We start from the raw sequence: 25,328 nt of genomic DNA on the forward strand, positions 1-25,328 counted from the left end.
CTTTCTTGCTATTTTGTAAAGTTACATAACGTGAGTAACGCATACATAGAATACAAGATGTCATATGATGTGTTTAGGTGGTGGCTGTACCGGCCTTGCATTACTCAATTGGGTATGGATAGGTGGCAAGCTGCTCTTGGTCTGCTTATTGCTTGAAGGCATCCTTCTTTGGAATGCAGGAAATGGAGGGGTAGACATTATGCGTGCTTTATCGGACAGTTGTGGCGACTAACAGCAGAGTCAACTACGTCGAGACTCTTGTTCTACATCGTTGTACCAGATTGCGAGATGTATAGTTCCCGATTGGGTAGCGAGTCAGTGGGAACCGGCTCAGTTGCGTGCTGCATAAAGCAACATTCTGCCCGGCTGATCCCACTGACTACCCCCTCTCAGTATGTAGATGACCGATGCTAACAATTGAGACGATACACAAGGAAAAACATGTGAAAGTGACAGGAATCGACGCAATACCACCCCGGAAGCGACCCTAGCCAGTTTCCGTCGCCACATACCCATTTGAGACGCGCTTTCTCCCCGCCCAAAGCACTACAGGCTGCCCTTGTTTTTTGGCAAGGACAAGCGCAAAAGCACCTGGACATGTGGGAAAAAGAAGCACCTCCCCAACACCTCTCCACCAGTCGTTCCTTCATTCTCATCGTCCCCGTTTGTGCGTCAAGAGTAGGAAAAATATGACAGCCTGAAATAAGAAACATGCAAGCAGAAAAGAAATGAAATATCAAAGCAGGGGCATTGTAAGGAAATGGTCGCTAAGCATGATGAGGGACTCTCGCGACAGTTGCAGCGGTAGAGACATCTCTTTTTGTGCTTGAAGCGTAATCATTTCAACTTTGCATCTCCTTCGGTCTTTAGCCTCCCGATCGATGGCAGCGCAACTCCACGCGAGACTTCAATGTGAACGTATTATTATCATGTGGAAACGACCGCTACCGGGAGGCTAAGACGTAGAATAGCCACAATTAATGCGTTTCGAGTCTGCTATCAAGGACCTTTCGTGTATGATGAACGTAACCAGGTTTTTGCAAGTGATGTATTCATCGAGCGGTGTAGTTCCGAAAGGTTCAGCATAGCCGATAGACGAGCAGACGATCTGAATAAACGCGACGGATCGAAACGGCGGTAACCGGAAGACGATCTTGAACGGGATGGCGGGCTAACAGAGAATGCAGAGAGAGAAATAGTAAAGAAAATGGAAAGTCGGGGGCCCAAGGCGAAATAAGTCCGAAAGGTTCACTGCAGGCTGCAGAAGATAGCCGGTATAGTGGTAATCCTAGGCTCCTCAGATAGCGCGGCGTCAACACGCAGCAAGCTGAACGGCAACCGAAAAAAGAAACGTCAAGCTACACTGCCATGCTGTACAAATCAGTACCACTGAGAACCGTACCCATCGTCCCGCTTCGCGCGGCTACCGGCAGGGCCATAAGCACCTGAAGCAGCAACCTTGGAAGCAGAACGCAGCCTAACGCCGAAGACTATGAGATTAGTCAGATTCTAGATTTCAAGCCGACCTCTACGCACAGGGTCATAACAAAGCACCAAACGCAGAGGAAAGGGGTTCCCTACAACGGAACCTAGGTTTCAGATACTCACATCCTGTCACTCCCTCCCACGGCCCGGTTGGTTTCGGGCGTGTTGTCAAGAGTTCCACGTTCGATGACCTTACGGCGCTGGCTGGAGATGGCACCGGGCTTGGCAGCACCGGGGGTGCCCATGGGCGCCGCAGCAGCAACACCCTGACGGCGCTGCTGCTCTTCAGCCTCCTTGTCCTTCTTGTTGGCATCCACGATCATGGCAGCATTCTTCTGGTACTTGTAGACGGTCCAGTCGAAAACATAGTCATACTGGAATGATTCGCGGACGAACAGATCGCGGAAAATCTTGCGAAGGTAGGAGTAGTCTGGCTTGTCATCGAAGCGCAGGGAACGAGTGTAGTTCAAGTAGATGGAGAACTCGTTGGGGAAGCCACGGCAAAGAACCTCAGTAGGGGTAGTCATCTTCTTCTCCATGATACGGTCGTACTTCTGCTTCTTAGTAGCAGCCTTCAGGCCTTGCCAGGGAAGGGTACCACGGCAGAAGTAGAGCATAACGTATCCGAGCGACTCCATATCATCACGGCGGGACTGCTCAACACCCAAGTGAGTGTTGATACTGGCGTAACGAGCAGTTCCAGTGAGGTTCTTGTTCTCACGGTACGGGATGTGGAAGTGAGTCTTGGGGTCGCGGTACTTCTTGGCCAGACCGAAATCGATCACATTGACCTGGTTTCCACGCTTACCAATACCCATCAAGAAGTTGTCGGGCTTGATATCACGGTGGATGAAGGACTTGGCGTGAATGTACTCAATGCGAGAAATGAGCTGGTCGGCCAGCAAGAGCACGGTCTTCAGGGAGAATTTGCGGTTGCAGAAGTTGAACAGGTCCTCCAAACTAGGACCAAGAAGATCGATGACCATAGCATTGTAGTCACATTCAGTGCCGAACCAGCGAACGAAAGGAATACCGACACCACCGGCAAGAGACTTGTAGACACGGGCTTCATATTCGAGCTGGGGGTGCTTGGCCTTGACACTCTCCAGCTTGATGGCGATCTCCTCGCCAGAGATGATGTTGGTGCCTAAATGGACAATTAGCCAGCTGCTCCAGATAACTCATCTCACCTCCTGTAAATTGTCACGCACCCAGGTAGATATCACCGAAACTACCACTTCCAATCTTCCGTCCAATACGGTATTTGTTACCGACACGTAGATCCTACAGAAGTGTTAGTCATAACTGTTCATCGAAAGAAGAAAACATTCAAATGCCACGAACCATTGTCGTCATTTTGATGAATTAGACACGCCGTCGTGTTGTGTGAGTAAGGTGTTGAGCAGACTAAAGGTCGGTATCCGGGTTAGTTATAGATCGATGAGATCATTCCCTCGAGGAAGTGTGTTGAATAAAGAGTGTTTGTGAAAGAAGAGGGGGGCAGGAGGGGCGTGAAGGCAGTAGGCAATGTATGCTGCTAGAGAGATGGCAAAATCACCAAAGAACAAGGTGCAGGGAGAATCCCGGCGCGTAGTCACTTGGCAGAGCGAGTCTGCTGAGGGCAGGCGGCTTGGACGAAGAGCAAAGCAAGACACCAAGCCAAGCAAGAGGAGAGGCACAAAACAGGTGAATAGTGACACTGGGGAATAGAGAAAAGAGAGGTGCAGCCCAGAAGCGGACGAACCTGGTCTAGAAACGGGAAGGAAGAGATGAGATAGCGGTGATGTCGACTGTTGGGGTGAACCGACCGTGACGACCCGACCGGAAAGGCGAAAAAGGCGGAGAGAAAAAGAAAGGGGATCAAGCTGACAGACCTTTTAGCGGCTGTCACCGACCAGACGAGGGAGAAAAGCAGCACAACGTACCTACAAGAGATAGGAGAGACAAGAGAAGGAAAAGGAGGATATATCAGACTCAAGGACAGAGCCTTGATAATGGAGAAGGTGGGTTGAGAGAGGGGGGGGGAGAGGGAGGGAGAGGAGGAGGAGAGGAGAGAAAGAGGAGAGGGAAAATGCGAGAGTAAAGAGAGCAGCCAAGCCGGTCAGCCTTCAGAGAAGACAGAGACAGAGAGGAGGGGGCGGGTAAGGAAAGTAAGTAAAGTAAGTAACAAGACTGACTGTGATAAGTTTAGCAGCCGCCGGTGGTTGGTTGGCCGCTGGGTTTTGGCCTGTTTGGGTCTGGCTTTTTGGTCACCTTGTTTCCCAAACTTTTCCTTCCTTCCCCCCCGGCGTATCGTAAATGTGGTATTTTTTATTTCCTCTCCGTACCGTATCCAAGGCTACCTAACACCAACTAAGTCTACTTCCTACCTTAAAACTAAGCTACAAACCAACTACCAAACATCCGATCTGTTTCAAAGCAAGGCTGTCCTTCTTTCATATGCTGATACCCGGCGGCTGGCCAAGTAGGAGGCTATAACTGGGGTCCTACAAGGCAAGGATAACGCCAGTCCTTTCGGGAAGAATTGCAGATACCAGGAATGAAGACAAGGCTCTCCCAAGCAGGGTGGAAATTGCAATTCAACCTGGAGGTGGCTGAAGTAGGAGTCGGTGAAGCAATCCAGCAGTTTACGCCTGGGCAACTTCAATACTCCCTACGTACTTAATTCTCACCACACAAAACATTTTGCATTTAACTATAGCTCGGGTATCTCTTGAGGCTACCCTATTGTGTGCGTAGGTCTCTGATGCTTTTCTTAGTAACTACTGAACAAGGTTAACTAGTCAACGAACTTGACAGCCCAGCAGGATTGGACTAGGTCATGATGCATCCGGGTTGTACCTATCACGGCTGGTTGCCTAAGGCAGACAGGATCGTACCTCGTATGTAACCATTCCATACATCCAGGTGCCTCGCTTCCAATGCAACAAAACGAAAAGAGATGAGGCAAACGATCCGCTTTGATCCAAAGACATTCTAGAAGTACCCAAAAAGCATGTTAGGCGGCGAAAAAAAAAAAAGTCTGGCGATAGTGGCAAGAACATGGGTAATCACGAAGTGAAAATAACCTAAACCCAAAAGCAAATGTTCCATACTATCCCCCCCAAAGCTACCTAGTTAGTTTTTTTACGCGGTTTGTGGCGGATGATTATTTCCCTCACGCTACTTTCTTTTCCCTCTTACCCGCGGTGACCCCAAAGCACCTCACCTCAAATCGATGATGAGATGATGCTCAGTACTACACCTCTCCCCCCTCCTCCATTAACTAGAGGCGAATGAACACCATCCGTGTAGACCCCATTATTCTTCCCTGTACCACACCATTCGCCTCCTTAAAACCCGATCGTCGTTGAGGCAAGGAGAAAATTCCTCTCACCTCATCTCATCAATTTACCCTGATTCTTTCTACCTTGGATTAGTAGTACTTCACCCTCGGAATGGAACGTCTCCCTTTCCTAGTATGGCCGATTGATCCCGGGCGGTGAACAGGTGACCCCGGATACCGCATTTGCAACTCCTCGTGAAGGTAAATTAAATACGGTGGGCTTACGGGGGCCCTCAATTAGTTTGGTGTTAGTTAATTGGGGGGAAGTCTTTTTTTGGGGCCCAAACACACGCGCCTTATCGGACCATTGATCAGTGCCTGAGACATGATGGATCGGAGAATACCTAACACGTCCCTTTTTCCCTCTTTCTTCTCTACTACGTACTAGTAAACCTCCCCCCTCTCCACTTCTGGGGGGTGTGTATGTTCCCACAACAACACCTACTGGGCCAGATCAACGTGCAGCTCAAGTAAGTAGTACCACGTCGATTCAAGATGGAACACCTGTATAGTATAGCATTGGCGATCAAGAAAACATCATTGGCATCACCTGATTCCCTTCCAGGATGATGACGAAGGTGGTCAGGTAGTCACTAACGAATTGAGTAATTGAGCAACTGTAATAATCAGGGGTTGATCTGAGGGTAAATCCCGCAAATAATCATCCCTGGTCTCACCGCTAACGATGATCCCAATTCAATCACCACCACATAGATAGTAAGTAATATTAATCCATTCATCAGAACCACGAAAAAGAAAAAAAACACACCCCGTGTGTTCTTCTTCTCATGCACACAAAAAGGGAATTTACCAGTCAATTTCAGGTCTGCACAGGCCAATTGTTGCCAAGAGTTCGAAGCTATCGACTGCGGGGTGTTTTGTAGTAGTCTTTCAGGTAAAGGAAACGTTGGCGTTTGCAGGTTGGCAGATTGAATCGCTCCGTTCATCCACGTATGCATTTACTACTAGGTACAAGGTGCAGACTGCATCCACCCTTTCTGTCTGCACCGTCGGGGTTTCCCCCCTCAATCTATGGTTGTAGTGCTGTCTGGAGTAATTGTTCCTAGCCTCACCTCTCCCATCCCCCAAACAAACAACCAGATAGGGAGTACTTTGATTGGGGCCACACATCCCACTCTTCTCTCGCTCTTATTCTCCGATTCTTATATAACCAGCATAGTGCTATCATGTCGCCCTTACCTTGACGCATGATTACCCAGGGCAACGTCGCTTGGATCTACACCACGCAAGCGGTGCAGCTGTATGCATCGTGTTCAGATTAGCCAGCACACATTGGGTTGTTTACTACGGAGTAGCTAATATACCCAATTGTTTTGATGAAGAAAGTAAGATTGTCTCCTCATCTTGCGGGTTATGCTCATTGGCTTTCAAGAGCCATTGTCGGGCAAAAGTGTTCAAGATACAACCGGGCCATAGCTCACATTGATCGTCGAGCAAACATGCCTTGTAAGGTATCAGTGGACTTCAATCTGTCGGGTCCTTGTTAGGTTAGTACCGCAGCATGGGTGAGGGTTCACTCCGGATAGCGCAAATTACAGAACCCGTGGCAATGCACATGCAGTCCTACGTAGCCCTAAGCAAACAGAGTACCCAGGGGGGTCAACCAATAGTAGTCTGAGCCCGAGAACAAGGAAACCCATTCAAATTTGAGATCAACTCTGGTAGCAGTAGGTATAATGGTTCACTCCTAAATCTCCAATGACTCCAGGAAAGACTCAATGGGGTCCTCCACTTCACGAAACAGTAGCAGATCGCAGCATATGTTCCATGAAGCTTGTGAAAAACGGTATATACTCCGAAAACAAACCCTGACGCCCGTGCACCGAAATAAAGCGACCAAGAAGCAAGACATTGCATCGTTGAATCCATGCTAACAAGCGAATTCACAACAAGTCATCGTTGCCAGCAGCTGCACTTTCTTCAATGGCCTGAATGACCTGGCTTTCCCGAAAGGCAGGCCCCTGCCCATCGCACTGAGCACTACCTTGCAACCGACCCGAGACATCGCCAATATTCACTAGGCCACGCTTGAAGAGTTCATGATTCTGGATGAGATCCCAGGTGGCTCCCGAGTCAAGCAGTTTCTCACCCGTCTTTCCGCATATGGTGATGCGATGAGCGGGGCCATTACCCCCAACTGCATCGGATTTGAAATCCGTGGGCGCGTATTGCAATGGCCCTGTCGTTGTCGGTTCCTCATCGGTGGAGCGCTGGCCTGATTGGCGCATTGAAGTTGATGTTGCCCGAAGTATCTCATTTTCGGTCGTAAACTTTGCCAGCTCTCTCTTCAGTCGCTCATTGTCCGCCACAAGAGTGTTTGATGCATTTTCAAGGTTGTTAACTTTCTCTTCCAGTTCACGCACATGGCGCTCTTTGCGTTCACGAAATGCGCGCTGGCTGAATTCAATATACAAAGATTAGTTTCATGGCATATAACACAGTCCTCGATCTGAAACCACTCACGCAGCTCTGTTCTGGGCCTTTCGCTTCGATTGCGCCGGGGTCAGACTCTCTTTCTCCTCGCTGCTGCTCCGACCCAGACTTTGGTCTAAGAGCTGATCGTCTCCATCGTAAGAGGCTCGATCAACGTTCTGGCTAGAAAATTCATTGCTGGTGACCGACTGCTTGGTGAGGGACTCGGGAGGCGAGTGTGGCGGGGCAACGAAGGCAGCGGCTGCGTGAGGATCCTGAAAGCGCAAGTTCGGATCGAAAGACTGGTAGTTTTGCGCTCCCTTTCCACAAGTCAGCGTCGTGAGAAGTTTATATGACTTAGTATCCACAAAGACAAGAGGGACCGACCAAAGGAGCGAAAGCGCCCTGGATGGCCTCGGCTTGAGGGGCCGAATTGCCTTGGTCGGGAGTGGGCAGCCCGTGGACGCCGTAGAGAGGATAAGGTTGCTGGGGATGGTTTGAATAGAACGAATAATCCATCTCGCCTCGTCCTGGGGAAGGAAAGATACGATATATGCTGTTCTTGTGGATTGATGAGGAGGTATGAACCCCAAGAGTAGGGAGGGAGAGAGACAGCCGGGCCTAGAATTGGAATCACGGCAGCGATGGACTCGGGATGGAACCGCGCAGTGACAATCCCGCCCGGTGGGAGCCCCAGGCCAATTATAGCCAGAATTGGAGCCGCCGAGGGATATCACGCTCCCGGCTGTCATTGGAGATGAATTGCAGCGATCGACCGAATATTGATTCTCAGGCAACTGAAGTCATATGCAAGCCATCTGTTATATTGCTCTAGATGTCTCTCTCTATGTAAAGAATTTGGTTATTTTTGTAAATGACAAAATCAAGCACATGGCTATTTGCAGCCACGGAGACCCACTTTGGCGGACGCTTACTACTACTTACTACATACTTGGGTCTGTACTGAGATAGAACCTAGAGGGATTGTTAAGGTACTAGAAAGTATAAAATGCTAACACATTCGTGTTCAAAGTTTGGCTGGCTGGCTGGCTGCCTACCTACTATGTGATAGGTTTTTAGTTAACGAACCGAAAGCTGGAAACCCTGGTGGTACGGAGCTCTACATGTTAAACAAAGATGTAGAAAATTGGTTTAGCCAGCATGACCAATTCTCTGCCAGGTTATCAAGCTGGAACCCCTAGTGTGATCTATGTGATGCATGGCGAAATTCCCGTGCATATGTCGGCAAGGATACGATTCGATGCCCATCTGGTTCAAAGGGTCATTGGAACCCAGTCACGGAGAGAGGACCGCGACCGTCCAGATTTTAAGATTCATAGTTACCGATTATACCTCCTTAATCCCAGTCATCGTCGTCATCTTCCACTGTGGGCCTCGAGGACTTCAGCTTGGATGGGCGTTCATCTTCCGAAGAGTCCGACCTTTTCTTCAGACGGACATCGCTTTCTTTGACGGCACCTAATTCCAAGAGCATCTTCTCCAGATCTACGAGTCTCGTGTTAGAAACGAAGAAGCAAATATGAAGAACAGTCCTTACCTTCAACAGTAGTCCTTGGCCCCTTCATCTCCCGCAAGGTTATGAGCTGTTTCATGATCTCGCCATTTCTGTACACCAAGATAGTGGGGGTGTTTCTTTCCGGATAACCTTCGATGCACATGTTGCCTCGAATCTCACAAAACTTTATGTCACCAAACTTTGCCGCTAATTGCCGCCATAATTCGGTCAACCGTTGCGATTCGAAATTGGCGCCTGAAGAGCTCAGATGAACGAGCACAAAGCATTTGTTCGAGGCTTCGGTCACCTCGCGCGCGTAATCGACTTTTTGTAGGGGGTATACTTGGTTATGAATACTAGTTTGCTGGAGTGTAGACAATTCTGCGAATCGTTTTTGACTGGTACACATCGTTAGTGAAGCCGAACTTCCTGGTACCTGTGTCAGGGGCATGCTAGCGATCATCTCAGTACCGGTATTGTTCGAGGAAATTCTCATCTTCTTCATCTTCCAGTGCATCCAACTCGTCCAAATCCTTATCTTCTAGTCTATTTTCATATGCCTTGCGCTCTGCCTCGACAAGGGCTTCTTGAATGAGAGGTTCGGGATCTTGGGGCTTCTCGGGGATAACGCCATGTTTGCGGAGGATGTCATTCCTGCGGGGTGTAAGCTTGTATGGCTAACGGTGGTGGACGATGTCGATGATCTGACCATTCGGTATCCTCATTAGGGTTGACTTCGACTTGCATGACTGCGGCGGGACTTAGGATGTTTTATGAGCTCTTATGATCTTATAGATCTACCAAATGGTATGGTAAGAGTCAGGGAGGAAGACAGCAGCCTACACAATCTACGGACCCTCTGCGGCGAGACATGCCGCGTGTTTGCTCCGTTTGCAGGGTCAGCCACACCGCCCTGTGGCTCAGCCGCCCACAGACGCGGAAGGCCACCTGGAGATTGTTGGAGGCCGTCGGGAGAGCTGCTGTTGCTGCTGCCCTGGCCAAAACACCCATCCTCTACTATCTCCATTGGTCTGTCGTTCTCTCTTTCGGCTTCTTTTCCGGGGACTGGGCAAGTGTCTCTATACCTTCACTGGTCACCCCCCTTTTTTTTTCCATCAATCTTGTCTTTGAAAGATAATGAGGGCGCCATAGTCGTGTACATACACCGCCTGCACTACGACTAACCCATCATACTGACCCGCCCTTATTCGTCTCCCATTGAACAATCCCCCGACGTCACCCGTACGGGGCCCATTTTCAACCTAGAGAGAGCCATTAAACAACTGTGCTGCTGCGGCAATCACTGCAGCCCGTCACAATGTCTTATATGAAGAAAGATGAGGACGCTGATCAGTCCATGATCAAGCTGGATCGGACCTCCGTGTTTCAAGATGGTAAGGGTCTATCAGTTTCGCTCTTCTCTGGAGTCGCATCAAGTCCCTGAACGTGATTGCTGACTTTCTTCTCTTGCTCTTCTATAGCGCGACTGTTCAATTCCTCTCCCATATCTCCTCGAACATGCCGTACTCTCCTGACCAAGATCGCCGTCCTCCTTTTTACCGGGGAGCAGTTCCCCACGAACGAGGCCACCACATTGTTCTTCGGCATTTCCAAGCTATTCCAGAACAAGGACCCTTCTCTGCGACAAATGGTCTACCTGATCTTGAAGGAACTTGCAAACACGGCGGAGGATGTGATCATGTCAACCAGCATTATCATGAAGGACACTGCTGTCGGCAGCGACGTTCTGTATCGGGCAAATGCCATCCGTGCCTTGTGCCGCATCATTGACGTAAGCGCATTGGGAACCCCTACTCTCTTGTCAAACGAGATATCTGATAATGGTCGTCCATGCAGGCTACTACTGTGCAAGGTATCGAGAGATTAATCAAGACCGCTATCGTCGACAAGACCCCTTCGGTATCCTCCGCAGCGCTGGTCTCCTCCTATCACCTTCTTCCGATCGCGCGCGATGTGGTCCGTAGATGGCAGAGTGAGACGCAAGAGGCTGCTTCGGGCGGGAAGCAATCGACTGGATTCCTTGGGTTTGGTGGCAGCTCTCAGGCTCACGCCATCTCGCAATCGAACTTCATGACTCAATACCACGCCATTGGTCTCCTTTACCAGATGCGCTCGCATGACCGTATGGCTCTGGTGAAGATGGTTCAGCAGTATGGTGCGGCTGGAGTGGTCAAGAGCCCCGCGGCTCTTGTCCTTCTGGTGCGGTTGGCGGCTAAGCTGGCGGAAGAAGACCAGGGCTTGAGAAAGCCTATGATGCAGATGCTTGATGGCTGGCTCCGACACAAGCATGAGATGGTCAACTTCGAAGCGGCAAAGGCCATCTGCGATATGAGGGATGTCTCGGACGCGGAAGCCTCCCAGGCCGTCCATGTCTTGCAGCTGTTCCTTTCCTCGCCCCGCTCTATCACCAAGTTTGCTGCAATCCGCATCCTTCATAACTTCGCAAGCTTCAAGCCTCACGTGGTGAACGTCTGCAACCCCGATATCGAAGCCCTTATCTCCAACTCCAACCGTTCCATCGCCACATTTGCCATCACGACTCTTCTGAAGACCGGTAACGAGGCCAGCGTCGATCGCCTGATGAAGCAGATTTCCGGCTTCATGGCAGACATCACGGACGAATTCAAGATCACAATTGTGGAAGCCATTCGCACCTTGTGCCTCAAGTTCCCTAGCAAGCAGGCCGGCATGCTTTCGTTCCTGAGCGGCATTCTGAGAGATGAGGGTGGCTACGAGTTCAAGCGCAGTGTGGTTGAGAGCATGTTCGACCTCATCAAGTTTGTCCCCGAAAGCCAGGAGGATGGTAAGCTCTCCCCTGGAAGCTCTGGGTCTTTTTTCGTGCTAACTAACAGAACTAGCGCTCGCCCATCTGTGTGAATTCATCGAGGACTGCGAGTTCACCAAGTTGTCCGTCAGGATATTGCACTTGCTTGGTGTGGAGGGACCTAAGACGTCACACCCTACCAAGTTTATTCGCTACATCTACAACCGTGTCGTTTTGGAGAATGCCATTGTGCGAGCTGCCGCCGTGACCGCTTTGGCCAAGTTCGGTGTCGGACAGAAGGATCCTGAAGTCAAGTCCAGTGTTTCTGTCCTTCTCACCCGATGCCTGGATGACGTCGATGACGAAGTGCGTGACCGTGCTGCCCTCAATCTGCGGTTGATGAGCGAAGAGGATGAGACTGCTAGCCGCTTTATCAGCAACGGTAAGCTTTCTGCGAACTAGGCTTGTTTATACTTTGCTAACGACATCAGAATCCATGTATTCGCTTTCGACATTCGAGCACCAGCTCGTGATGTATGTTACATCAACAGACAAGGCGACGTTCGATGCTGCATTCGACGTTGCCACGATCCCGGTTGTTTCACAGGAGCAGGCGTTGGCTGAGGAGCGGACCAAGAAGCTCACAAGCGCGACGCCCACTCTCAAGGCACCTTCGACTGGCCCGCCCAAGGGCAAGGCCAACGGTGTGGCCGAGGCCGTCACGGTCGCCGCCACTCAGAAATACGCCGAACAGCTTATGCAGATTCCAGAGCTCAAGGAGTACGGCACTTTGCTCAAGTCCTCTGCGCCTGTTGAACTTACTGAGAGCGAGACGGAGTATGTGGTTACGGCTGTTAAGCACATCTTCAAGGAGCACGTTGTGCTGCAGTACGACATCAAGAACACTCTGCCGGACACTGTTCTGGAAGACGTGACAGTAGTTGCGACGCCGTCGGAGGAAGATGTTTTGGAGGAGGAATTTATCGTTCCTGCTCCTAAGCTGGCCACGAATGAGCCCGGTATTGTTTACGTCACTTTCAAGAAACTTGCTGGCGAGCACAGCGTTCCTGTTATCTCCTTTACGAACAACCTCAAGTTCACCAGTAAAGAGATCGACCCCACTACCGGCGAGCCTGAGGACAGCGGCTATGATGACGAGTACCAGGTTGAGGACCTTGATCTCACGGGCAGTGACTACGTTATCCCAACCTTTGCTGGCAGCTTCGACCACGTGTGGGAACAGACGGGTGCCAACGGTGAGGAGGTCAGCGAGACTCTTCAGCTCAGCAACATGAAGGGCATCTCAGGTAGGCCAACCCTTCTCCACATCCGGCCTAGATCTTCGAAAACTAATCTCATTACAGATGCCACCGAGCAACTAATCTCTACGCTCTCCCTGCAGCCCCTCGAGGGCACGGATGTGGCCCTCAGCAACAGCACGCATACACTGAAACTGTTCGGAAAGACAGTGACAGGCGGCCGGGTTGCATCCCTTATCAAGATGGCCTTCTCCAGCAAGACTGGAGTGACCATGAAGATTGTCGTCCGGGCGGAGGAAGAAGGAGTTGCGCCTGCTGTGATTGCGTCCGTTTCCTGAGCTTCATGGACCCCTGTAAATGTGTAAAGGAGGCATGTTCGCGAGGCGCATGAGCCCTGCATTATGAGATCAGATATTTCTTGTTTCCCCCCTGCTTCATTTTCATTTCCCTTTTTATTCTTTTTTTCTCTTCATCTATAATTCTGGTGCCGAGTTAGATGCGATGAATATCTTGCGTAGGCGTCAAACTACCCTATTCTTTCGAATTACCTATTTCTCTTCATTTCCATATCTGACTTAGTTTGTGTTCCAGCTGACTGTATCTTTCAACATTTTACTTCTTTCCCCCCATTTTTCTCTGCCGATGTTTGTCCCCTCCCCTTGACATTTCTTCGAACATGTTAGCATGTCCTCGCCCCCCTTGCTTTGTCTTCGTGCCATTCCCCGTTTCGCTTGTCCGGGTGGCCGGTGGAACGGGGAAGTGGCTGGAGTCGTTCTGTAGTCAAAAGCGTCATCATACTATATCTATCTACCATTTTGTTTAGAGGTTCTATGCGTCCGCTTCATGTTTTGTAGAAGCTTTCTATATTAATACTACTACTAGTAGATAGCCAAGCATTGGACGAAGCAATATCATGCGGAAATACATTCGGTCTATCATATTGAATCTTCAACAAGCAAAATATATAAACAAACTCTAGCCGAAAACATCTGATGGAATGTAAACAAAAAGGTATATGGAAAGGAAACGCCGACCATCATATATAATAAACGCCAATCGTGTCATCATCATCAGTATAATCGCTCTTCTCTACCCCATTCTTGAAAGAAGATTTGGAGTTTCCCCGCTCCTTCTTCGAGTACCGGCTGTGAATGAAGTCATCGATCTCCGTGTCTTCCAGGATTCGCTGGTTGGTGCAGAACAGCTCAGAGAAGCCGACCGATCGGAGGTTCGCTAGGCCGTATTCCATGGCTGTAATTAAAGAGCTTGTGCTGAAGGTTATGTTGGCGTCTAGACTTGGGAATCCGAATTCAAGATCCTCGAGCGGTAGTGGGGGGTGCATGTGACTGAGGATATCAAAGAAGGAATCGTTGACTAAGTCGCCAGGGATGCTGAGGGAGGCTAGTTCAGGGAGGAAGACGGGAATGGCATTGATGGATTCGGGTTGCAGGTTACGGTTTGAAGCGGAGACGATGAAGCGTTTCAGGTTGGCTAGTTGGGGGTTGCTCATTAGGCTGCCGAGGCTGGACATGGAGAGATCGGCGCAGTTCTTGAGGGTTAGGGTAGTCATTGTGCGAGGCCAAGGAAAGGAGGACATGGGTATAGAACGGTAGTGGCCGCTGAACTGTAGGCGCTGGAGGTTAGGAGGCCATTCTATTGTGGCTGCAGCGTCGTCGTAGGTGGTGATGGAGGTTGAGCGCGGAAGGCGAAGGGTAGTTAGTCTGCGGAGTTTGCTGATCGCTTTCTTGAGGTCGGGAAAGGGAATTGGATCGCCCACTAGCGATAAGTCGAGGTGTCTGATGTTTGTACATTTGGAGAGAGCCGGAAGGCTGTTGATGCTGTTTAATAGTATCAGAATCAGGTATCTGGAGTGGGCAGAAGGCATGCACAACGAGCATATAGATTAGACTTACGCAAAGGAAATTCTTGGAGCCAGGAAGATTTCCAGATTCTCCTTCACCCTTCCCAGCAGTCGTGCGGTCAAACTGTTGGAACTATGATATACGAGGCCACTTAGGTCCAATTTGTGAACTAGACTGCCCAATTGTATCTTGTTCTTTCGTGCGCCGATTGTCGGACAAATAGTGTCGGTGAAATTCTTGAAAGCCGTCCCAGCGCTCACGCGCGGCTTCTCATAGAGATATGGTATGGCTACGGAATACCATTGGCGAGAGACAAGGCAGCAGGCGTGGAGAGTGGCCTGGCGATGGCCATCATCTGCGGTGGCGTAGGTGATAATCTCCACCACAATTTCTGTGGGGAGATAAATCTGGCGTGAGGGCATCAAAGGCATTATGGGCAGTCATGGAATGCATCAATGCCCATGGCAGGTCGAAATCAAGAGTCCGCAGACATGGGTGGGGGAGATATGTAGCTGCCCGGGGCGACAGATATATCTAGTGTCAGTCATGCAAGTTGTGTGGTGGGGAAGCAAAAAAGTAAGTCGGATGGCGATCAAGAAAATGTGAGGGGAAAAGAAAATGGCGGAGAAGCGAGATGATATCATTCCGCCGATTGCCAGCTGCATCTCCGCCTTCCGCACGTCTCTCCTCCGGCCTGTTCTTCTGCAGCTCCCTGTCATCCGGACGACTCCCATCCGCTCAATTGTATCCGTTCACCGCTGTTGCTTGTGATTGTTATTTCTCATACTTATTAGATATTTACTATTAACACTTCGAGTATGCGATCGCAGTCTCTTTGGCGCTCCCTTGCGCTGTTGCAGAGTACTTCCACCCGCTCTTTGGTAAACACTGGTCTGGGCCGACGTGCCTTTCAAACTGCCAATTCCCGCGTCCCTGACTTCGCCTTTGCATTCGAGTGAGTAAGCAACTTCTATCCACGCTGGTGTAGCATACAGTCTGACTGGTGTTTAGCATCGATGGCGTGCTGCTACGATCCTCTAAACCTATCCCCGGAGCCGCTGAGTCGCTAGCCCTTCTCAAAGAACAGAACATCCCGTTTCTCCTCTTGACAAATGGTGGTGGAAAACATGAAACTGAACGAGTGGCGGAAATAAGCGAGAAGCTCCAGGTCCCATTGGAGCCGGAGGTAATCGTTCAAAGCCATTCGCCTTTTGCGGAGCTTGTGCGCGGACCAGACGAGCAGAGTGCCCTAGAGAACAAATGCGTGCTGGTAGTTGGAGGAGAAGGTGATCGTTGTCGCCAGGTAGCGCAGATGTATGCAGGCCTATGTTTGTTCCCAACATTTCGTGGATGATCGTCTTAACAATGGATGCAGGTACGGCTACAAGAACGTGGTGACACCCGGCGACATCTACATGGCGAACCCATCTATCTGGCCTTTTAGGTCTTTCCAGAGCTATTACGAGAAGATTTCTAAGCCATTGCCAAACCCAAAGGATCCCAATGACCCCTCGAGAGGGTTGAAGATTGACGCCATCTTTGTCTTCAATGACCCGCGGGACTGGGCTCTGGACGCTCAGATCATCACCGACGTCCTACTATCGTCGGAAGGCGTGATAGGCACCATTTCTGAGAAGAACGGTCGGACTGATCTCCCTAATCGGGGTTTCCAACAAGATGGGCAGCCGCATCTGTACTTTTCGAACCCAGACCTCTGGTGGGCTGCAGCCTACCACCTTCCTCGTCTTGGCCAGGGAGGATTCCGCGAGGCACTGGAAGGCATCTGGGCTGCTGTGACTGGAGGCCCGAGCAAAGGCGTTGAGCTAAAGAAGACCATTATTGGCAAGCCTTACCAGGGGACGTACGAGTTTGCGGAGCATCAGCTCTTGCGCAACCGTGCTAGAGTATTCGGCTCGGACGCTCAGCAGCCTTTGCGGAATGTGTATATGATCGGAGACAACCCAGAGTCAGATATCCGTGGCGCTAACAGCTACCGGAGTGAACATGGCAGCAAGTGGCACTCGATCCTTGTGCGAACCGGGGTCTACAATGGTGGTGAGCCAGCGTGGACTCCGACGACGATCGCTGATAACGTGCACAAGGCAGTTGAGTGGGCATTGAAGAACTCACAGTGGCGGTCTTAGAGGTAACGGTGTAGACTTGTATTTGTCTTCCTTTTTTGAGCGAGTATTTGATAAGTAGACTGCGACTGCACCTGCGAGCATAGCGAATAGACTATCACAATTGTATATAGTACAGCAAATATTATGCAGCGCATTATTATATAATCATATGGCATGGCAGCATCCGCATCAGGTGATAGACAGCCCCTCCTAGGGCTTAGGGCTGTGGGCCTCGGACGGCGGGGTGACTCAAAAGAGAAAGTTGGAGCTCCATTCAGGCCGACGGACTGGTTCCTGATCGCCTTGCTGCTCCCTCCTCTCCTCCATCAACTCCCTATCCACACCTTTCACCATGGCGGACTCCGAATTGCCCACTCGCCCCAAGCCCGAAGAAACCCCCGCCGCTGCGGCCGCCCCCGCCGAGGGTGCCGAGGCCAGCAAGAGCGCCAGCAAGAACGCCGCGAAGAAGGCCGCAAAGGAGAAGGCCAAGGCTGAGAAGGCTGCTGCTCGTGCTGCCCAGGAGAAGGCTCAAGCTGCTGCTGCCGCTGCCGATGACACCGCCAAGGACCTGTATGGCAAGCTCCCCGAGTCCGAGGATGTCATCGCCGCGACGAGATTCTCCGACATCTCCGACGAGCACTACGAGAAGGAGGTTACCCTGGTGGCTCGCGTCGACAATGCCCGTGTGCAGAGTGCCAAGCTGGCTTTCCTGATGCTGAGACAGCAGGGCCAGAAGCTGCAGGCCGTCATTGCTCTTGCGGAGCCCATCTCCCGTCAGATGATCAAGTACACTGGTGGATTGAACGTCAACTCCATTGTCCAGGTCACCGGTATCATCAAGAAGCCTGCCGTGCCCATCTCGTCGGCTACCCTTAGCGACCACGAAATCCACATCCGCAAGGTCTACATGATCTCCGAGGCGGCCCAGATGCTCCCTATGCAGGTCAAGGATGCCGAGAGACCGCCCCCGGAGACCAGCGAGGAGGGATTCGAAGTTGGTGAGGATGGTGCTCCTATTGTCACTCTCAAGACCCGTCTCGACAACCGGGTCCTCGATCTCCAGACCGAAACCAGCCAGGCTATCACCTGGATCTCCAGCGGCGTCGCCGAACTGTTCGCCGAATACATGATCAAGAGCGGTTCGCGGTGGATCTTCACCCCCAAGCTGGTGGGTGCGGCTACCGAGGGTGGTAGCAACGTCTTTGAGGTCAAGTACTTCAAGAAGAACGCCTACCTGGCCCAGAGTCCCCAGCTGTACAAGCAGATGTGCATTGCTGGTGACATGGAGAGCGTTTTCGAAATTGCCCCCGTCTTTCGTGCCGAAGACAGCAACACCCACAGACACTTGACTGAGGTAGGCCCTAATGATCAAAAGCATCAGCTTACGTACGTATACTGACTTCGCCAGTTCGCTGGTCTCGATTTCGAGAAGACTTTCCGCGGCCACTACCACGAGGTTCTGGAGTTCGCTGAGAACCTCCTCGTCTTCATCCTCTCCCAGCTCAAGGAGCGCTACGCCGACAAGATCGCCATCATCCAGAAGTCTTACCCCAAGGCCGGTGACTTCAAGCTCCCCAAGGATGGCAAGGCTCTCCGCCTGAATTACATGGACGGTGTTGCTCTGCTGAAGGAGGCCGGTGTCGATGTCTCCGAGCAGGAGCGCTTCGAGAACGACTTCACCACCGCGATGGAGAAGCAGCTGGGACAGATCATCCGTGACAAGTACGACACCGACTTCTACGTGCTCGACAAGTTCCCGATGGCCGTCCGTCCCTTCTACACCAAGGCCTGCCCGGAGGACCCCCGCTTCTCCAACTCGTATGACTTCTTCATGCGTGGTGAGGAGATCATGTCCGGTGCCCAGCGTATCCACGACATCAAGGAGCTGGAGGAGTCGATGGTCGCCAAGGGCCTCAACCCCAACCAGGAGGGATTCGAGGACTACCTGTCTGCTTTCCGCCAGGGTTGTCCTCCCCACGCCGGTGGTGGTCTGGGTCTGAACCGTATTGTCATGTTCTTCCTGGGTCTGCCTAACGTTCGTCTGGCGTCCCTGTTCCCCCGTGACCCCCAGCGTCTCCGCCCTTAAGCGGGTGGCTAGAGCCGCAATAGATTACAAGACCTGTATCTGGATACAAAAGAATATAATGGAGCGACGAATTGAATGTTTAGCGTTTTAAGGTCTGTACCTATCAATTAGTAGCGTAGCTCATCGTAAGATAGGATATGAGTAGCATGTACTGGAAACTATGGTCATGGCGGAGTTATCCAATAATTCATGTTGTATACTGCATGCTCACCTGGGATCCTAGGTAAGGACGGAATCGAGTATCGACTAGTAGTAACAACGGATGCTTTTCATAGGTAGAATTCTGACAGTGTTGTCATAGTGGCTCCCCTATAGTAAGTAAAAAGTGGCCCAAGCTCCCGGGGGGAAACATTGGATCGCCGGCATTTTCTCCGCCTGAACTTTTGCTCCCCCAACTCCATCCATCCCAACAACCAAACCAGACCATGACCAACATGCCCGACAAACGCAAACCCTCCGGCTCAGTCACCGGCTACTCTCCCTACGCGAAACGTTCCCGCCCGTCCTACGCCGAAGAAGATGACGAAGAAGAAGCACAGCCGACCGTGACTCCATACGAACGCCCGCGCAACCACCCAGTATACGGTCAAAAGAGCGCTTTTCCGGGTCTAGACGTCGCGGGTGATGATGAGTTGTTCTACGGGCCTGCTGAAGATGGCTTGGAATATTTACGCATGGTTCGGTAAGCTTGACTCTCCTTTCTTGATGCTTTTTCTTTTGTTTGTATATTCTTCTGTTTCGGCTCTTTTCGCTTCCCGCTTGCTAAATGCCTGCGTGTTTCGGACTTTAGCTCGCGAAAGATGGCCTCCTTCGGCATTTCTTGAATTCGGCGATGTGATGTGATGTGATGTGATGTGATGTGACGTGACGTGGCTCATTTTTTTATTCTGGTTTGTTGTAGATCGGAAGCAAATTCACTCCCTTTTTTGTTTACGGCACCGCAATCAACGGAAACTCCTGCCGCTACAGAGCAGGAGCAGAATAGCGAGGAACTGCAGCAACAGCAGGAGGAGGTGAAGGATGTATCAGAGCCCGTTCCTGAGGGGGTGGTTGTTGATGGTGTTTACTTTGTTCCTCCTACGTCTAAGACCAACATTACTGCCGCCCCTGCTGCGGATGTCGCCGACGAGGGCATCTCTGACGCCCAATCAAGCTACTACAACCTCCTTCACCACCGCTTCCTGCTCCTTCGATCGATACTGAAATGCACACCTCCTTCTGAAGCTATCGCCGTGCTCGATGAATCCCACCCGATCAGTCTGCCGCGACACTCGCGAAACGCGCGCAAGGAATGGCGCCGGTTACTCCTAGCGGTGGATCCCCAGACTGTACAGCTGGCGTGTATGGATATGGAGAGTGTGCTGGGTGTACTGGAGATCATGGCGCGGTTAATGTCGGAGAATGTACGGAGTGGGGATGCGCAACGGGTTCGACGCATCGGGGCTTGGGCGTGGGGGTTGTTGGGGAAGTGTCGCGATGTTGGCCAGCTAGGGACAGAGGAGGTTGGGGAGATTCGGGATCTGGGAAAGAGAGCTGTGAAGATTCTGAGGAAGATGAGGGAGGAGGATGAGAAGAAGATGCAGGAGGGAGACGGGTCGGATGAGGAAGACGCTGAAGACGAAACGGGGGAAAACGCTGCAGAAGGAGAGGACGGAGCACAACAAGTGGATGGGCCGGGTGACGACCAGGATCACGATATGCAGGATGTGGAGGAAGAGAAGCCTGCTACTGCTGAGGAGCTAGAGGCAGCCAAAGCACGACTTCAGGCGAAGCTCGCAGGTGGAGAGGAGCAACCTGTAGACACCGAGCCCGAGGTTAACAACAAGGAACCTACGAATGAAGCGGCGACACAGACTCGCGCCATGCTGGACATGATCATCACGGTCATCGGGGAGTATTATGGGCAACGGGACCTGCTGGGAGCACGCGAGCTATGGAATGGGCCCGAGGCTACCGCATGACGAGAGAAAGATTGAGTGACCAGCCAATTTAGTGAACAAGATACCCAGTAATGCAGGACAGTCGAATACAATTTAAATGTAGTGGATTGAAGCCTAATCATATCGCTGCTCAAGTGTTCAAAGTAAAGATAGTTGTGTGCAGACAACCCCGAAAGTAAGCGGTAACTAATGACCTTGCGTCATTGTTGTGATCCGGCGGTGACTTACTCTTAGTACTTTACTTCCTTATCAGCGCATCTCATCCTCCACCGCTTCACCATTACTCACCATCTACACTCACACCTCGATCCAACGCAAACAATGCCCCAATAACTTCACCCACTACCAACACCAACCCCCACAAACACATCCAAACCCACAACCCAAAGAAAACCGAACAATAATGCCCTCTACAACCCTCGAAATCACCATCCCCACAACCAGCATCTCGGCAACCCAACCCCCCTACACCCTCTACAACATCACCCTCCGCCTCCCCCTCCGCTCATTCACCATCTCAAAGCGCTACTCCGACTTCACCACCTTCCACAACACTCTAACCTCCCAAACAAACGCTCCCCCACCGGCCCCCCTCCCCCCGAAAAACTGGTTCCAGAACACCATCAACAACGCCACCCTGCGCGAATCCCGCCGCGAAGCACTAGAAGCCTACCTGCGCGCGATCAACGAAAGCGACGATCCCCGATGGCGAAACAGCCCCGCATGGCGGGCGTTTCTGAATCTTCCGAGCCTACCTTCCAACAATAACAATAGCAGTGGTGGCAATGGGGGCGCAAGTACACGACTCCACGCAGCAATCACCGACCCCGGCGACTCAGAAGGCGGAGGGATCACGGACCCGATTCTCTGGCTGGATTGCTTCAGGGATATGAAGGGGCATTTACATGATGCGAGGTTGTATTTGACGAGACGGGATCAGGAGACTACGCCGCAGCGACAGCATGAGAGTTCGGCGAGGGCGAAGAGTGAGCTTGTTAGGGCGGGCGGGTTGATTGGGAGTTTGGAGAGTGGGTTGAGGAATTTGAGTAATACATCTACTTCTGGTGGTGGGGAGGAGAATAATAATAATGCAGGGTCAAGACCGGGTAGTAAACTCGGGCGCAGAAATACCGCTACGACTGCTGCCACGGCGTGGAGCGTTAGTGGGAACAATACCCTCGGGGAAGGGGAGATGCGACGACGGAAGGATCTACTGATCAACGCGAGGAAAGAGAAAGATGGGCTGGAGGATTTGTTGAATGCCATGGCGGCGAAGAGCCGGATTGATAGTGCGGTGGCGTCGATTCAGGATAAGGAGGCGTTGATGGGGACGCAGGGTGGGAAGAAGGCGATTAGATCGTCTGGGAGGGTGTTGGGGAGGGAGACGGAGAGGACGCGCGAGTTGGATAATAGTGGGGTCGTGCAGTTGCAGAAGCAGATGATGCAGGATCAGGATGTTGCGGTGGATGAGTTGATGAGGATTGTTAATCGGCAGAAGGAGTTGGGGATTGCCATTAATAATGAGTTGCAGGTGCAGAATGAGTTGTTGAATTTGGCGGATGAAGATGCTACCAGGTATGTTTTCCTACATTTCATTCTTTTGGGGGGTTTTGCTAATCTGGCTGTAGGTTGGGTGGGAAGATTGATATTGGGAAGAAGAGGATTGGGAGGATTTCTTGATGTGGATAGGATGCTATGGTTGTTTGTGATGTCTATTTCTACTCATGGTCATGGTTGATATCCCCTATATTGTTCATCGAATTGGTACTATATCTTATGTGTGTGTGTTACTTTGGCACGGAATAGGCCTTGTTACTTAACGCACAGGATTATCGTGGATATTGTACTCTAGCGAGCACAGTCATGCAGCATTGAAGCTTGTTCATTTATCATGATCCAACCATTATCCACTATTTGACAGGTAAAAGTAAGAGTCTGGTTTGTAGTTCTGGCTATTATACCCTTCCTGGAGAACTAAGCCTTATCAGAATACCCCAAATTCACTTAGCAGCCATAGATATAAACGCCTTCGCCTCCTCTTCCTCCACCTCAGACCGATCCGACTCCCCCTTGTCAATCAACCCCAACTTACTCCTCCTGAGCAGCCACCACAGCTCCCGTCTATCCCCACCAAGCTCCTCCTTCAACAACTTTTCCTTCAGCTGCTTCAAGAAATCATTATACAGCGCAGGTTCCTCATAATCGATCAGTTCCTCCCGCATCACAACTAGCCCCTCAGCGACCCGAGGATAATTAACATCGCCAAGACTGTGTCTGATTTGGTCTTCGATGATAGTGCTCATCTGCTTCACTGCATCCTTGATCGTGTCGATGTTCTCTGCCTGCGAGAGCGTCTGCTTGAATTCGGGGATTGCATTGTTGGGTGAGATCTTTGTGCGCTTCTCTTGGTGGAGAAGTGCATCCACGTCGAGACCAGATAGTGGCTTCTCCGTTTCACGGGATCGTTTGGTGCCCTTGGTTTTTGGTGGGACTGGAATCATCGCTGTGAGTATGGAGGGATTTTGGGGAAGGGGGAAGGGGGAAGGGACTGACCTTTCTTGACGTCTGATACTGCTACTAGCTTGTCTAGGTATTTCTTAGACTTCTCAACGAGGTCATCCGGAGGGTGGGAGAACTTTGTTAGGACTGGGGCAGGGGGAGGAATAGGGTCGTTAGGATGGATGGCACGATGGCGGACGGCAGAATCGATGCGGTGCAGGACTGGTGAGAAGGAGTCGTCGATTGGGAGAGATTCCGTCGGGTCACTTTGTATGAAGTCAGCAGGGAAATTGAGATCGCTTTTGGTCAATCTCACCCGTTCTCGTCCGTATCGGCGAGCTCCATGCTTTTCACGTATTTGTCCATTGCATTCAGCAAATCGTCGCTGGGTAGGTTGCGATGCTGCGTCACCACTTTACCAGACACTGTAACGACCCTGCCGAGTGGAGGGAAGCGGTACGTTCGTACGTCTTCTGCGAATGGCAATTGCGCCTCGAGGAGACACTCGTAGTCGGGTTCGATTGATGGTGCAAGCACAACTATGACAGGGGGCTTGTTCTCTTTCAGCACCATACGGGCAACAGCATACGATTCCAGCTCGAAGAGTGCATGTATGAAGGAGGAAAGAGCGAGTGCTGCCTTGTCATTGGCGCGCTGCGCAATGATGATGTTTGTCGTCGACATGTGCATGTACCGATCATACTAATAGCAAGATTAACTAAGCAGCACACAGCAGATATGGAGGGTAGAACTTACTCGATCGCTCTGTATGAACCCAAGAAGTTCGATAGCCGCAAATGTCTCCAGGGTGGTGATATTCTCATCCGTCTCGCTGATAGGGACCAATGTCCGCCCGTACTCGTAACCTTTGGCAAGTTGGTCTCGATCCACGGTTGTCACTCCGTCTTCAGTAGTCCCATCGTCAATTTGGTAGGATCTGCTGTTTCGAACACCTACAAGAGAACTACCATCTTGCGAGCCCGCTCCCGCCGCTTCCATCTCCTCTTCGTTACGTACTGTGAACTGACTAGCCGACGGCGCCTTCGCAACGTATGTCCTGTAGTAGCGCTCCACGGGGATTCGAACTGCAGTATCATATTCTGTGGGGTTTCCTAGCTGTAAATGGCCCTTGAAGCTTGCCGTTATCCTTGTGCTCTTTACACGAGGTGTTTCTAGCTCCGCAACAGCTTGTTCTAGGGTTCCATAAGCTCCATCGCAGTCTTCAGCCAGACTACGCAGGAGTGCTTCGTTTTCCGCCTGTAGTAGTTGTCATTAGCAGTCCAGAGCAGACGGAACAGTGTGGAATACCTTTCGCGGATCTTTATCTTCCTCCTTCACTCCGTAGTCAGGGTCATCAAAGTCAGGTCCCCTGCAGCATGTTAGTAACCCCATTCCCCAAGTGTATCAATCGACACTAACAAGATAATCAGTTCAATATTATCCTCCTTAATCTTCTTCGTTATCTCGCTGAGATTATCCGGATTCATCGGGCCCTGCCCATTAGTAACCAGGACAATCCTGCGCTTATACTTCAGTTTCTTGCACTGAGTGATGATCATCTGAATCGCAAGCACAAGCGCAGAGATAGCTATACTAATCAGCTAAAGCCCAACTACTCCAATCACTATTTAAAAGGACTGCAACTCACCATCTCCCTTATTAGTCTTGCTAGGCTTTATCCGGTCGCTCAAACTCCGTATATCCGGCATGAGAAACCTATACGTCGTCAGCGAGTCACCAGAAACACAACAAGCAAGGATGCTCCATACTGCTTAATGCCAGATAGAACAGAGATATGCGAATAATCAGGATCATCCTCCAATTCATTCGCGGTATCTAGACGTTCCTGCATTAGCTCCGACCCATCAACTACATTACCCGTCGGGAAGAAGCTCACTCACCATCTGTCCTCAGCCCAAGAACACCGATCAAAGCCATTTTTCGTCCGGTGGCCACCTATCCAAACATAAGCTTACAAGTATGACAGAACTATATAGAGAGGGAAAAAAAAAAAA

General features: G+C 51.0%; 10 protein-coding genes across 10 annotated transcripts in view; 4 read left to right on the top strand and 6 right to left on the bottom strand.

Moving 5' to 3' along the window:
* Positions 1-1,401: 1,401 nt before the first annotated feature.
* Positions 1,402-3,321, bottom strand: BO87DRAFT_372744 (casein kinase 1 family protein). Its single transcript, XM_025622362.1, has 4 exons — positions 2,830-3,321; positions 2,697-2,769; positions 1,609-2,632; positions 1,402-1,490 (listed from the first exon to the last, which is right to left on the bottom strand). The coding sequence occupies exons 1-4, from the start codon at positions 2,839-2,841 to the stop codon at positions 1,478-1,480; spliced, it is 1,122 nt and encodes a 373-aa protein (XP_025484103.1). The 5' UTR covers positions 2,842-3,321; the 3' UTR covers positions 1,402-1,477.
* Positions 3,322-6,374: 3,053 nt separating this feature from the next.
* On the bottom strand, positions 6,375-7,080 carry BO87DRAFT_130392 (uncharacterized protein). Its single transcript, XM_025618044.1, has 2 exons — positions 6,963-7,080; positions 6,375-6,792 (listed from the first exon to the last, which is right to left on the bottom strand). The coding sequence occupies exon 2, from the start codon at positions 6,698-6,700 to the stop codon at positions 6,431-6,433; it is 270 nt and encodes an 89-aa protein (XP_025484105.1). The 5' UTR covers positions 6,701-6,792; positions 6,963-7,080; the 3' UTR covers positions 6,375-6,430.
* Positions 6,375-8,059, bottom strand: rsmA (putative bZIP transcription factor (Fcr3)). Its single transcript, XM_025622363.1, has 3 exons — positions 7,631-8,059; positions 7,295-7,563; positions 6,375-7,228 (listed from the first exon to the last, which is right to left on the bottom strand). Exons 1-3 carry the CDS (start codon positions 7,760-7,762, stop codon positions 6,715-6,717), a joined length of 915 nt encoding a protein of 304 aa, XP_025484104.1. The 5' UTR covers positions 7,763-8,059; the 3' UTR covers positions 6,375-6,714.
* A 209-nt stretch (positions 8,060-8,268) lies between these two features.
* BO87DRAFT_325623 (phosducin family protein) lies at positions 8,269-9,580 on the bottom strand. The gene is made up of 4 exons (XM_025620116.1): positions 9,469-9,580; positions 9,231-9,413; positions 8,802-9,157; positions 8,269-8,749 (listed from the first exon to the last, which is right to left on the bottom strand). Exons 1-4 carry the CDS (start codon positions 9,504-9,506, stop codon positions 8,601-8,603), a joined length of 726 nt encoding a protein of 241 aa, XP_025484106.1. The 5' UTR covers positions 9,507-9,580; the 3' UTR covers positions 8,269-8,600.
* A 183-nt stretch (positions 9,581-9,763) lies between these two features.
* BO87DRAFT_349947 (coatomer subunit gamma) lies at positions 9,764-13,638 on the top strand. Its single transcript, XM_025621048.1, has 6 exons — positions 9,764-10,153; positions 10,241-10,551; positions 10,617-11,583; positions 11,639-11,986; positions 12,036-12,851; positions 12,909-13,638. Exons 1-6 carry the CDS (start codon positions 10,078-10,080, stop codon positions 13,139-13,141), a joined length of 2,751 nt encoding a protein of 916 aa, XP_025484107.1. The 5' UTR covers positions 9,764-10,077; the 3' UTR covers positions 13,142-13,638.
* An 80-nt stretch (positions 13,639-13,718) lies between these two features.
* On the bottom strand, positions 13,719-15,246 carry BO87DRAFT_403456 (F-box domain protein). Its single transcript, XM_025625775.1, has 2 exons — positions 14,717-15,246; positions 13,719-14,641 (listed from the first exon to the last, which is right to left on the bottom strand). Exons 1-2 carry the CDS (start codon positions 15,094-15,096, stop codon positions 13,840-13,842), a joined length of 1,182 nt encoding a protein of 393 aa, XP_025484108.1. The 5' UTR covers positions 15,097-15,246; the 3' UTR covers positions 13,719-13,839.
* Positions 15,247-15,378: 132 nt separating this feature from the next.
* Positions 15,379-16,941, top strand: BO87DRAFT_349953 (putative HAD superfamily hydrolase). Its single transcript, XM_025621049.1, has 3 exons — positions 15,379-15,620; positions 15,677-15,979; positions 16,041-16,941. The coding sequence occupies exons 1-3, from the start codon at positions 15,484-15,486 to the stop codon at positions 16,807-16,809; spliced, it is 1,209 nt and encodes a 402-aa protein (XP_025484109.1). The 5' UTR covers positions 15,379-15,483; the 3' UTR covers positions 16,810-16,941.
* Positions 16,942-17,071: 130 nt separating this feature from the next.
* On the top strand, positions 17,072-18,959 carry dps1 (putative aspartyl-tRNA synthetase Dps1). Its single transcript, XM_025621050.1, has 2 exons — positions 17,072-18,142; positions 18,197-18,959. Exons 1-2 carry the CDS (start codon positions 17,141-17,143, stop codon positions 18,872-18,874), a joined length of 1,680 nt encoding a protein of 559 aa, XP_025484110.1. The 5' UTR covers positions 17,072-17,140; the 3' UTR covers positions 18,875-18,959.
* A 310-nt stretch (positions 18,960-19,269) lies between these two features.
* Positions 19,270-22,686, top strand: BO87DRAFT_403458 (uncharacterized protein). Its single transcript, XM_025625776.1, has 6 exons — positions 19,270-19,556; positions 19,776-20,768; positions 20,968-20,996; positions 21,204-21,909; positions 21,940-22,389; positions 22,443-22,686. The coding sequence occupies exons 1-6, from the start codon at positions 19,300-19,302 to the stop codon at positions 22,492-22,494; spliced, it is 2,487 nt and encodes an 828-aa protein (XP_025484111.1). The 5' UTR covers positions 19,270-19,299; the 3' UTR covers positions 22,495-22,686.
* A 128-nt stretch (positions 22,687-22,814) lies between these two features.
* The window catches only part of BO87DRAFT_382630 (ATP-dependent DNA helicase 2 subunit KU80), a gene marked incomplete at both ends in the record, with an annotated part of 2,719 nt that continues 205 nt past the window's right edge, over positions 22,815-25,328 (bottom strand). Inside the window, 9 exons of the mRNA XM_025624617.1 lie at positions 22,815-23,317; positions 23,368-23,579; positions 23,630-24,015; positions 24,070-24,570; positions 24,622-24,682; positions 24,733-24,901; positions 24,962-25,029; positions 25,083-25,149; positions 25,215-25,269. Coding sequence (XP_025484112.1) covers positions 22,815-23,317; positions 23,368-23,579; positions 23,630-24,015; positions 24,070-24,570; positions 24,622-24,682; positions 24,733-24,901; positions 24,962-25,029; positions 25,083-25,149; positions 25,215-25,269 — 2,022 coding nt within the window. The remainder of the gene's footprint in view (positions 23,318-23,367; positions 23,580-23,629; positions 24,016-24,069; positions 24,571-24,621; positions 24,683-24,732; positions 24,902-24,961; positions 25,030-25,082; positions 25,150-25,214; positions 25,270-25,328) is intronic.

The sequence above is a fragment of the Aspergillus neoniger genome, assembly GCF_003184625.1.
Source record: "Aspergillus neoniger CBS 115656 unplaced genomic scaffold BO87scaffold_3, whole genome shotgun sequence".
NCBI classification, from domain to species: Eukaryota; Fungi; Ascomycota; class Eurotiomycetes; order Eurotiales; family Aspergillaceae; genus Aspergillus; species Aspergillus neoniger.

Bases quoted from the DNA above. Each gene is read 5' to 3' on its own strand.
- BO87DRAFT_403458 (XM_025625776.1), top strand. From the start codon at position 19,300: ATGACCAACATGCCCGACAAACGCAAACCCTCCGGCTCAGTCACCGGC. The intron at 19,557-19,775 runs GTAAGCTTGACT...GGTTTGTTGTAG, and splicing joins GAATATTTACGCATGGTTCG to ATCGGAAGCAAATTCACTCC. The intron at 20,997-21,203 runs GTAACTAATGAC...CACAACCCAAAG, and splicing joins GACAACCCCGAAAGTAAGCG to AAAACCGAACAATAATGCCC.
- BO87DRAFT_130392 (XM_025618044.1), bottom strand. From the start codon at position 6,700: ATGGATTCAACGATGCAATGTCTTGCTTCTTGGTCGCTTTATTTCGGT.
- BO87DRAFT_403456 (XM_025625775.1), bottom strand. From the start codon at position 15,096: ATGCCTTTGATGCCCTCACGCCAGATTTATCTCCCCACAGAAATTGTG. The intron at 14,642-14,716 runs GTAAGTCTAATC...ACTATTAAACAG, and splicing joins GCTCCAAGAATTTCCTTTGC to CATCAACAGCCTTCCGGCTC.
- dps1 (XM_025621050.1), top strand. From the start codon at position 17,141: ATGGCGGACTCCGAATTGCCCACTCGCCCCAAGCCCGAAGAAACCCCC. The intron at 18,143-18,196 runs GTAGGCCCTAAT...TGACTTCGCCAG, and splicing joins CCCACAGACACTTGACTGAG to TTCGCTGGTCTCGATTTCGA.
- BO87DRAFT_325623 (XM_025620116.1), bottom strand. From the start codon at position 9,506: ATGCAAGTCGAAGTCAACCCTAATGAGGATACCGAATG. The intron at 9,158-9,230 runs GTACTGAGATGA...GATGTGTACCAG, and splicing joins AATTTCCTCGAACAATACCG to TCAAAAACGATTCGCAGAAT. The intron at 8,750-8,801 runs GTAAGGACTGTT...CGAGACTCGTAG, and splicing joins GCCAAGGACTACTGTTGAAG to ATCTGGAGAAGATGCTCTTG.
- rsmA (XM_025622363.1), bottom strand. From the start codon at position 7,762: ATGGATTATTCGTTCTATTCAAACCATCCCCAGCAACCTTATCCTCTC. The intron at 7,564-7,630 runs GTCGGTCCCTCT...ACTTGTGGAAAG, and splicing joins AGGGCGCTTTCGCTCCTTTG to GGAGCGCAAAACTACCAGTC. The intron at 7,229-7,294 runs GTGAGTGGTTTC...TATTGAATTCAG, and splicing joins AAGGCCCAGAACAGAGCTGC to CCAGCGCGCATTTCGTGAAC.
- BO87DRAFT_372744 (XM_025622362.1), bottom strand. The intron at 2,633-2,696 runs GTGCGTGACAAT...TTGTCCATTTAG, and splicing joins TTTCGGTGATATCTACCTGG to GCACCAACATCATCTCTGGC.
- BO87DRAFT_349947 (XM_025621048.1), top strand. From the start codon at position 10,078: ATGTCTTATATGAAGAAAGATGAGGACGCTGATCAGTCCATGATCAAG. The intron at 11,584-11,638 runs GTAAGCTCTCCC...TAACAGAACTAG, and splicing joins CCCCGAAAGCCAGGAGGATG to CGCTCGCCCATCTGTGTGAA. The intron at 12,852-12,908 runs GTAGGCCAACCC...ATCTCATTACAG, and splicing joins CAACATGAAGGGCATCTCAG to ATGCCACCGAGCAACTAATC.
- BO87DRAFT_349953 (XM_025621049.1), top strand. From the start codon at position 15,484: ATGCGATCGCAGTCTCTTTGGCGCTCCCTTGCGCTGTTGCAGAGTACT. The intron at 15,621-15,676 runs GTGAGTAAGCAA...ACTGGTGTTTAG, and splicing joins GACTTCGCCTTTGCATTCGA to CATCGATGGCGTGCTGCTAC. The intron at 15,980-16,040 runs GTATGCAGGCCT...CAATGGATGCAG, and splicing joins TGTCGCCAGGTAGCGCAGAT to GTACGGCTACAAGAACGTGG.